We start from the raw sequence: 11071 nt of genomic DNA on the forward strand, positions 1-11071 counted from the left end.
AGAAACAGCGCAAGCCTTGCTGGCTAGTGGAGGAATGGTCTAACATCATCTTTGAGAATCAGCTACCAGAATATGGAAATTTATTATAATTGTCCTTCACAGTTCCCTTCATCCCTTTCCCTGTATTCTGAGTAGTGTCAAATCCTCCCAAAAATGCAGGGGAGTGCAAAGCACAATTGCCCTGAGAGTTAACTGCTAGATGACTGCTGTAACGGAACAGAGAAATAGAAGGCTTTGGTCCCCTCTGTTACCACCACCCCAGATCATCCTGCCCAACACGGGTGCTGTGAACTGCACAGAGGTTAATGGGGGCTACAAAGTCATCCAAAATGAAAAGTGAGGTCTTCAAGCAAGTTGCCTTGCTTTGAGAGGAAAAAAATATTTAAACTCCTGGCTCCTTTTTGAGTGTTGCCATAGCAACTGAGGTGGCCCTGGCCTCTACTGCCTGGAGACCATCACTTGGGTACCATGCTGTGGGCACAGAAGAAGCCATATGGAGCTGCAGTCAGGGTGGCCAGCATCCCCTCTTCACAGGCATTATGGGAAAGCATTACACTCAAGGGGGAAGGAAAAAAAAAAAAAAAAAACCCAACACCAAACCCATTTTCTCGTTTTTTACCTAGTTTCCAGCACTGCTGGCTGAGCAGACCTGGAGTTGGTGAATTAAATCGATTGAGCAATCCTGCAGATTTCAGCAACGTGGCCTGTGATGGCTTGGTCCAGAAGACTTCGGGATCCTCATGGGAGAGCTGGGGCCCCACGGGGGCTGGCTCCAGAAGACCTGCTATACCGCGCAGCTGTCACTGGGTCCCACGGGGGACAGCAGGCTGGTGGCGGCGTGCCTGAAGGGCAGCTGGTAGCACCGTTAGCTCTGTGAGAAGCAGCTATGAAATCTCTTGACAAGTATCTCAGAAGGGTTCAACAGCTGTTTTTAAGCTGGTTTAAGCCAGTGCTGTTTAAAAATTAAGTTCTTATGTACAGTTATCTTTCACCCATAGGACTCCCCAGGTGGGGCATGGTGGTGGCTACCAAAGCCAGTTTCCCCAAAAACTACTTTTCCCCAGCATGGCCAGGGTGCCCGGCAGCAGCAGTTCGCTGGGGCATCGCCAGGCGCGATGTTGGCGAGATGGAGGACAACACTGTGGGGCAAACCCTGGCACCTGCAACCCATTTCTGGAGCATCAGCACTGTCTCCAGCGTGCGTGCAGCCTTGCTTCTTGGTGTCACCATATGCATGCAGCACTGCTACCTGTGTCCTTCAGCAGGCATCAAACCTGCTTGTTACAAGCCCCTCAAGTATTAATAATTCAGAAGGAATTATTAAGCACAGGAATAACCACAGCTGTGCAACACTAACATCTAAATTAGTTGACTTTATTTTCTTTTCTCCGAGGAAAGTGTTTGCAGTGTTTGTGTTTTGTTCCTGGCTATTAATGGCATATTCAGGCACAGTCATTGCACTCACCTTTCCCCAAGGAACCAGCTGCCAGTATTACACCTGCTGCCCACAGCATCCGCTCAGCAGTAGAATCAATGATTGGCTGTGAAAAGGGTCCAGGAAAGTATTGGAAAAAGCATGAAGAGGAAAACCACACAGCTTCAGCCACAACCTGGCTCTCGGCTGAGAGGTCCAGCCATCACCGCAGCACCAGGAGCAGGACGTTTGCCCCCACCTGCTGGGCCTGGCAGAAGGAGGAAGGGTCTCTTCTCCCACCACCGTTTTGCCACTGCACCTTTGCAGTAAGGGTGGCGGGGAAGCAGTGGTCCTGCATGGATCCCTGGGGCAGCTGGAGGCAGGCAGCCTGCTGCTCCTGCCCGCTGCAGCAAGCGGGGACTCCCGGCATTCCCGAGGACAGTGCTCCCTAGCCCCGTGCTGTGAAGCTCAGCACATGGCCTTTCCCTTGGCTGCTCCCAAAACACTTTTAAAAACACAAAGACGTTTTGCCCCTGGAGAAACATCCCAAATGGAAGATGAATCCCAGCTTCAGGCACAGGATTATCTATACCAGTTCTGTGTTTCTCTGTAAGAGGGGATGGGCCAACAGCCTAATTATGAGTTAGCTGTCACTCTTAGAGTCTGGACACCTCAGCATTTCTCCACACAACCCTGTGACTTCTCTTACTGGATTCTTCCCCAGCTTTATTCACACATTTGTTTTAAGACCTTGTTGAGGAGCACCCCAGCCCTTCTCTGCAGACCCCCCCCACGAGCTCCTATGGCCACAGAGCAGTGAGCATGGGCTGTCTGTAGTCACCACCACAGTGAAGATGCAGTAGAAAAGTTCTCAGAAGCAACATAGGGTCCCGCAACAGTGGAAAGGACCAAACCCTGGGGAGGCTGCCTGTCAGATACCTCCTTTGGACTTTGTGACCACTGATGTGTGCTCAGCACAGGACCGGCTGCAACCCAAACCTCACGTGGTAGGAAGAGGGTGCTTCTTGCATGTACCCACGCTTGGAAACACCAGCTAGACATGGCAGTTTGCATTTTCCTCCTGTGCAAACAAGTCAAGGAATGAATTAGAGGTACTTTAGTATGCAGAAGAAATACATGGCTGTTCTTGCCAGTGAGGATAGGCTGAACTGTGCATGGCCACATGGCCAGGACTTTACACTCACAGAATCACACAATCATTGAGGTTGGAAAAGACCTTTAAGATCATCAAGTCCAACTGTTAACCTAACAGTGCAAAGTCTATCACTAAACCACATCGCTAACCACCATGTCTACATGTCTTTTAAATACCTCCAGGGATGGTGACCCAACCACTTCCCTGGGCAGCCTGTTCCAGTGCCTGATAATGCTTTTGGTGTTTTTTCTAATATCCAATCTAAACCTCCTCTGGCTTGGGGCCATTTCCTCTCATCACTTGCTACTTGGGAAAAGGACTAACACCCACCTCCCTACATACTTTCAGGTAGTTGTAGGGAGCAGTAAGTTTCTCCTTAGCCTCCTTTTCTCCAGACTTTTCTGGAGAAAGTCTGGGTTCAACCCTGGCTGAATCTGTACCCACACTGGGCTTTCGGGATATTACTTTTTTCACTTTGAAAAACTGAGTAGGTTATTTCACTTTGCTGAAGAGCAAAATGCAAACAGCAACTGGAAAGATGCCTGTGTACCAACCTGGGAAAGACAATTCAAGTTTTCACTGTGAGTGCCTTTGACAGGATGGGACTCTTAGGCAAGACCTGTCCCCACTCTGCTCTCTTCTGCAGTGCAACCCCACCCCCATCCCCAGGGAAGAGCAGGCACCACCAGGGAGAAACAGGCTCCCTTCCTTACACCTCCTTACCTGCAGAATGGCCTGGGTGACAGGAGCAAGAATGCAGAGGCAAACTTCATCCAGGATGTAATTTATCATATTTGCTATAATATTTCTGTGACCAGCTCAGACTTGTGTGCCCTGTCTTCTGCACTGAGTTCCATACTGCTGCATGTCAGATGCAGTTAAGGAAAAGGAAGCTACCAAGATCCTAGGCAAAACAGTGCAAGTAAAAAGATGCTGCGGTGGGAACCCAGGAGCACAGCTGTGAGCTGGCAGCACCCAGAGTTTTAGTGATGCAGATCCTGGTGCCAGGTACTGGTTAGAGAAGACACCAAAGATATACTGAGAGGTGTAAGCCCTACAAGCAGGGAGGGTTTGGGGGAGCTAAGGATGACCCAACATGCACCAAACACCAAGGTGTGGGAATGTGTGCAGTGAAGAGCAAGGAGGTAATCTTGCTTCTCAGTTTCAGGTGAGAGACGATTCCTTATAGTGACAGCCCAACCAGTAAAGGTTTTGTTCAGGATAAATTGCTCCTCCAGCAGGATGAGCTAGCCTGCTACAAGCCTGTTAAAATAACCTGCACAACTAGTGGTTATGGGCTGAGCCCTGTGTCTCTGAACACACTAGGCAACCACTGCAACAGCTCCTTGCCTCCTTCTTTTGTATGATATGGCCATCAGCCTGGAATTAACTTGACCCTCTGGTGATGCACTAGTTGCCCTTTAACCACAGTGACCATGAGAGAGTGTTCAGAAGCATGTCTGGGTCCAAACCAGATCATCTGTACCAGTGTCATCACTTGGTAAAGGTAGGCAACAGGTACGGTCTGCTTGCAGGCACACTGCTCCCAGTGATGCAGGCACATCTCCAAAGCTTCTACAGAGATACTCCCCTCTCCTCCCCTCTTTTCCTTCTTTTCAATGAAGCATCTCTCCTCCCAAAAGAGGTAACAGCAATTATCAGGTTCATCAGCTGTGTATCTGCTATCACACTGCTCAAGGATCTCAAAATGCCAGTCTGCCCACTGGACCATTAAAGTTGATGGCTGTTCCTAACCTTTAAATATGAATAGATGGTGCCCTGCATAATGGATCAGGGACTATCCATGGAGACCATCTGCCTGCTGGCTGCAGAAATGCTCACGTTGTTCTTCGTGTAAGTTTATTACTAAGAGGCTAATGGTAAAAATACGTTGCAAAGGGCCTTATTTAAAAACAAAGGGCCAATGCAAACCTGGTGACAGAGAAACACTAAATCAAATCCAAACACCTCCACCACCCAGGCTGGAGTTAGGCTGAAACCAGACAGGCATTAACTTTAATTTGAAAGGCAATGACATAATTCTGAATTAGCTTAACAGGACCTGCAATTCATACAGAAAAGCCTGAATTTATGTAGTAATTAGCCAGAGCTTTCAGAGTGCTAAATATCTCCGTGGCAAGAAAATAATTACATAGCTTATTAAAGTGAGGTAAAAAGGGACCCACTGATGGGGATTTTTTTATGCTAAACTCCACTTTCACTATGTTAGACTCAGTATTTTATCGAACATATAATTTGCCAAAACACCAGTCACTTAAAAAGTTAAAGTTTTCTATTAATCACTTGGACATCATTTCACAAGTGATTAACCTCCCTACACACCAGTCCCTCTCCAAAAGACACCTCCAGAGCCCAGTGAGCAGTAAAGCTCCGTGAGCATCGGTTTTGAACTCCACCTGCATCAACTCTCAAATAACACATCCTGGAGGATAGGCCTGGAAATCGCTCTCTCCTCCTAATCCTCGTTACCAGCCAGGGAAGCAGACACTTCCTCAGAGGAACTCTTCAAAGCACAGCCAAGATGTTCAAAGTTACCCAGTGACTGCAGATGTACAACTTCAGCCTCTGAAGCAGGTCTCATTTTCTTGAGAGAGCTGTTTGGCAGCAGCAGATAAAGCCCTTTTCAGTACTTAGCTGGCCTGTAATCAAAAGGTTCCCTGTATCAGAAGCCACCTTTGAAAAGCTCTGCCTGGTTGGGCTTCAGAGCATCTCCCCAGTCCCCCCAGGATGCTGTGCATGACCACCTTTCCTGGGCATCTTCCTCATTTGCTTTTGAAGAGGCAAACTGGAGAGTGTCTTGCTTGCATACTGTGCCAACCCCGGTCTGAAACGGAGCCAATCCACCCTGCCCTTAAAAGCTGGGAAAGCAGTGGGGACAACCTAAAAAAAAAAAAAAAAAAATTAAACCCGACACTGGAAAGTTTAAAGGGGCAAAGAGAAAGGCAGAAGAAATTGGACCAAATCAAGCAGGACACAATCCCAGTGTCTGCACAGAGCTGTGCAGGGGCTTGTCAGCTCATAGCAGGCAGTAAACTCCATCGTGGATACCCTGGCACATTTCAGAGAAAAAATTATAAAGTCAAAGAAACAGGAAGTTTTTGACCACTAAAATTCAGACTTCCATTTTGTTTCTGTAAATACAAGGTCAAAAAACACTTTTGTAAGGAGTTGTGGTTTTTTTTTTTTCTTTTTAAATGAGAAGAGTTTGGGCTTTGTTAAACAGCTACTTAAACCTGCTATTCACTACAGACAGAAGTGGAAACCAGAAGAGGAGAAATGTGAGGAAAAGGTGAAAGAGGTGACAAAGTTCCACTTGCGAGAGCAGATGAACAATGACAGAAGAACTGCTGCATTTATGAATGTTACAGCAAAAAAGTTTTTACATGCTTGCTTCCTAAAAGGGTATTTTGCAATGCTTGACAAAAAATATGCCTGACTCATTTTAAGACTGCACGGACAAGACTCAAATGCTGCGGTCCCTCTCAGAGGCACCATCCCGCAGACAAGATGATAAAGCCCATGGTGGCTGATCTGCATCTAAACAACCGCTACCCAGCCTGTGCAAGAAGAGCCATTAGTGTAAGAACATCTGCACTATCTTTAACACCACAGCATCTTCTGGCAGCGAGACAGCCAGCATGAACACAAATAGGCTGGAGACAGACTATAAGCAACCATAGAATTACTTTTTTTTTTTTTTCTCTCAGTAGTTTGCTTTTTTTGCTGGGCTTGCCCAGGGAAAGCAGTCAGGCTTCTGATTAACCTCCCTTTCAAGGTTGCACTCATCAGCAGGGTGTTGCGGTTGAAAGGACTGTTGGTTCAATAGCTCAAATTTGAATTTCTAGGGAAAAAATGAACACACTTTTCTGCTTGGCAGCAGTGACTTGAGTCTGTACTGTAGACCAAGTCTGACCTAACAACACATTTCCATTTGGATATTATAACTATCTCTTTTTTTTTTAATATTAAAGTATTAAGACCTAACTACTACTAGGACATTCTACACAGCAAAAATCCTTTAATTACATGTTTAACAATAACCTTGGGCCAAATAATTTGTTGATATTTTATTCTAGAGAGAGCACAGGCTTAAGCGGCTACCTGTGGACCTGACGAACACGGGAAAAACTGCTTTCCATACTGTCAGTGTCAAACATTATTCCAACAGCATGCACCTGGGACCTGACAGGACCAAGACACTTCTATTTTGTGAATCATGGTCACAACAGCCCAGTCAGCAGAGCTGGCAGCTTTCCCTTCACTGACTTGAGCTGCTCCACATCCAGGAAAAACTGAGCTGTCATCTTCCTGAGGTCTTCACCAAGGAATTGCCTTCACCCAGCACCCAGCTGGGACAGAGCAGGAACGCACAAGCACCCACAGGCACTAACACCGCTGCATTCACCCAGCCACAACAGTAGGCTCCCCAAAAAAGGTACGTACTTACAAGGCAATGAGTCTTGGACAAGATGGGGACATGTCAGGCAGGGAGCCAGCCTCGTCCTTCCCCAAACATGCGATGCTAGGAACTTGTTGCATGGGTTAGACCAAGTCAGGCAGTGACAAGAAAAGTAGGCTTTTATTTCAATTAATATTTCTTGGCATTAGGCAGATATTAAATAACACTGGAATGCACAAGACTATTAACATATTGACAGCAAAAGGGAGGAGGTGTAGCCAAGTTGAGAACAGCAGTGCGAGTCACGTCACCTCGGGGCATTCAAAAGCCATTTAACGCAGCAACCACCAGAAAGTAGGATTCCACTGAGAAATACAAAATGAGGATGAATTCCTTTCAGATCCTTTGTTAATACAGTAATGTTGGAATGACTGACAGTAAAAATGAACAAATACTTGCATTCAGGAATTAAACAGAGTGAAATATCCACAAACTGCTAGTCATGCATTTCTTCTGGAACAGCAATTTGCTAATGCATAAATATCACAAAAAAACAATCTCCAAGATTTGAATAAATCACAGACAACTAGAAGAAACAAAGCTCGAATTCTATTTTATGCCTTAAATAGATGACCTAAATATTTAAAATTTTACTTCACCATATATATATAATTTATATATATATTAAAAGAAAGTAAAGACCATTAGATAAGTGCAAGCAATTTTCCTCAAAAAGAAAATTGGAACCATGCCCAGGAAAGCTGCGTGCTTTTTTTTTTTTTTTTTTTTTTTCTTAAAGTTTCTACTCCATTCAGTTCACTTTTTTTTTTTTTACATAGTAATTTCTGAAGCAAAATAAATTATCTACCATCTGCTATGTCAGGTAAAAGTCCTACCTAGCATCTTCTCAGGAACTATTAGGACATCACCTTTCTTACAGACTAAGTGAAGTGGTATCACACCAGCGATTTGAACTCTTTTGTAGCTGCATGTAAACATACCTTTCGATTAACGTTTAAAATGTGTAGAGTGAATCATAACATTACTGGAAAGCAGAAACTGAGCTGCCAAAGGAGAGCTGCACTGGTGTTAGTGAGGGGAGCGAGGGCTGGTTCGCTCGGACACACACACACACACGCACAATCTGGCAATGGGATCTTATCCGCAAAGTGTGGAGGGATGGTTGAGAAGGCATCCATTTGCGAGCAAAGCTTGAAGGACACAAGCTGAGATTCTCTGTGCACAGTCCACTTTAATCAGAATTGACTCGCACTACTGGGGTCACACTGTAACAACCGCACAATGGAGGGATCGCTCTTGGCACCTTTGATGAACTCTTCCAGCGACAGTTTACCTGAAAGGGAGGAAAACCGAAATGGAAATAGTTTTTGTCAGTTGTTGCCACTACCATAGCTGTAGCTTAAAAAAAACCCTCCTCACAAAAGCAACATATGTATATTTAATCTATCACAAAGGCATCAAAGGGAATTTAGTACAATGCACAGCAGCCAAATCCTACTCAAGCCCTTAAGCCCGGATACATTTTTCTTCTGCAAAACAATCTAGCATAATAATTGTTATTTTTTTCTTTAAAAAGACAGCACCAAATATAAAAACATACCCAGACTATACAAATTACATGACACATGAACACATGGTACAGTACCTAAACACGTGTACACTTTGAAAATGAAGCTTATATTACTACATTCTAAACCTAAATGTCTTAAATCTTGCCACTTTGCCTTCTTGTTTGCTGTGACGTGTACGGCTGGGCAGCGATGACTTCTCCTGTGCCTACAAGGTCCGTTTGGACGGGGCTCTGAGCAATCTGATCTAGTTGAAGATGTCCCTGCCCATGGCAGGGGGCTTGGACTGGATGGCCTTTAAAGGTCCCTTCCAACCCAAACTATTCTACTATTCTGTAATTCTACAAGCCACTTGCTGTGGTCTGCTGGGTGTACGGGAACAGGACTGGTTTCATGGGGCAGCAAGTCAGCCTTTGGGGAGTGATCTATTGTTACGTGTCACTCCTGAGCATTTCTGGTTTATACATCTTTGGTTTAGGCCAGAGGCACTGACTTGGACAGACCCTGCGGGTCTGAAACGATCTCTGGAGGAGCAACCATGAGGAGCAACTGCCCCAGCATCCCTTGGCTCCAACAGTCCCATGGCACAGCACAGTTCAGTACAGCAAGGAGAAAAGATCCCATCTGGTCTCCCAGACCTCATCCTAGGGAGACTCAACCTCCTGGCAGGTTTTTCCTGAGCTCAGGACCAATCTCCTGCACAAATGCCATCAGGAGCCTGTGAGCAGCCTCTGCCTTGCCTTCTATCACAAGTACTCTCCTGCTCCAGCACTCTGAACCATAGCAGAAATAAGCCATAGCAATATTAATGAAACAGTTTTCCCTATGAACCAGGGACAACAAAGCATTTGCTGCATCCCTGACCTTGTGTCGGGTGATCTCCCATCTACCTTGGCAACCAGCATGACCTAGTCCTATTCTCACACACCACCTCAGAACCATCCTTACCTAACCCAAAGTGCTTCACTTTAGACAGGTAGGACCCACACATGAACACCTGGCAGCTGCCTGCTGCGACTTTGGCCATGTGCCGCCAAAGGGAGGGAGGCACAAGCTCATCAAGCTGGTTTTCACCAGTCCCAGGTTGCTCCCAGTCTGCCCTGGGGACAGGGAGAGGACTGAGCTCGATGGTCAGCAAATCAGGTCAAACAGGGAGAAACAAGTAAACTTTTCTCTTGAAGAAACTATAGAAGCTCAAAAACCTGTGGCATCCTTCTGTCATAATTTCTGGCTTTTAAGATAATGTTCCCAAACCAAGTGTTTTCTTAAGTGTTTTCTTCAGTCTGAGGATACTCATAACCACCAGGACATTTATTAGTTTTCCCCCTCTCCTTGTAATACTTAAAAGCAAAGCCCAAATCAAAATCAATCTGCAATGTCCAAGAGTCAGATGGGGAAGAAACATTTCCAGCCACCAAGTGCACACATGCTTCCCCGTATGCAGACTTTCTCGCGTGGCAGTGCATGGCTTGCAGGGCTGGTATTTTACTGGAAATAAGATGACTTTATTTCATCAATAAAGCACAACAGATGGAGGATGTATATAGCAGGTTCTGTGACCACTACTCTGTTGCACATCTGCATGCACTGCTATTTTCCACAGAACAAAAATACTTTAATCGTGTTATTTTAGGGCCCCCCACATGTGAAGTCAGGAATGAAGTGCTAGTTTCAAATTAGTCAATGGTAAAATACTCAAGGACTTCATCGAGGCCAGGAATTTGCCCCAGGGGCTTGCAGCAGCAAATGCCAAAACATAGCCATAAAATTCTCTTAAATAAAAACCTTTCTATACATAAGATCGTATTTTTCCAGGTCTCTGTATTTTAGCACTAGAACCAAATCTTTGCTCCTGCTGAGCACATCAGTAGGATACAGCTCCTGACTTTGACGTGGGCAGGTGCCACCTTGGCTGCTGCTGGGGTAATTTCCAAGGAAAGCTCCACCTCAACTGGAACATGAGGAAACACATCGGCAGGCTGATGGGCAGAGGAAATTGCTTATTTTCACCTGTGTTTTTTGAGCCTAAGGAAATGAGCTCGCTCAGGTGGAGGGGTCATGAGGGGTATGCTGTCAGATAATTTATCAAGTGGCTCCATAACTGTCTTGGGAGCTGTTACATACCCCCAACGTGCACAATGCAACAGAGCGAACGCTGCAGGACCCTGTGTGACCCCATGTGTACATACACATGCATAAACATGCACGGAAAATACTACAGACCCAGGGGAATTTTTGCTTTCAGGTATCCAAGCACATCCTCCGCCTGCATTATCGATGATGAGCCCAGAAGCGCAACCTCTATCAAGGGCAACAGGAGCAAAACTTTGTGCCTATGTCATGCTACTCCCAGAGAAAACAGTCCAAAGACACTGGACTCAGGGGAGTTTCAGAAAAGCCTTTGCAGAAGGGAATTTACACACAAAGCATCAAGGAAGGACCACTCCCCTCCCATCCCTTCATCTTCTCAGCAGGGAAAGTCTCCCCCCCCC

At 45.8% G+C, this 11071-nt stretch overlaps 1 protein-coding gene across 1 annotated transcript in view; it reads right to left on the reverse strand.

The window, feature by feature from the left end:
- Positions 1 to 7759: 7759 nt before the first annotated feature.
- Positions 7760 to 11071, reverse strand: part of HPCAL1 (hippocalcin like 1) — a 64421-nt gene continuing 61109 nt past the window's right edge. The window contains exon 5 of the mRNA XM_026844824.1: positions 7760 to 8344. Within this exon, the coding sequence (XP_026700625.1) occupies positions 8247 to 8344 (98 nt within the window). The 3' untranslated portion in view covers positions 7760 to 8246. The remainder of the gene's footprint in view (positions 8345 to 11071) is intronic.

This window comes from Athene cunicularia (assembly GCF_003259725.1).
Source record: "Athene cunicularia isolate RWA chromosome 3 unlocalized genomic scaffold, athCun1 chr3_part1, whole genome shotgun sequence".
Classification (NCBI taxonomy): Eukaryota; Metazoa; Chordata; class Aves; order Strigiformes; family Strigidae; genus Athene; species Athene cunicularia.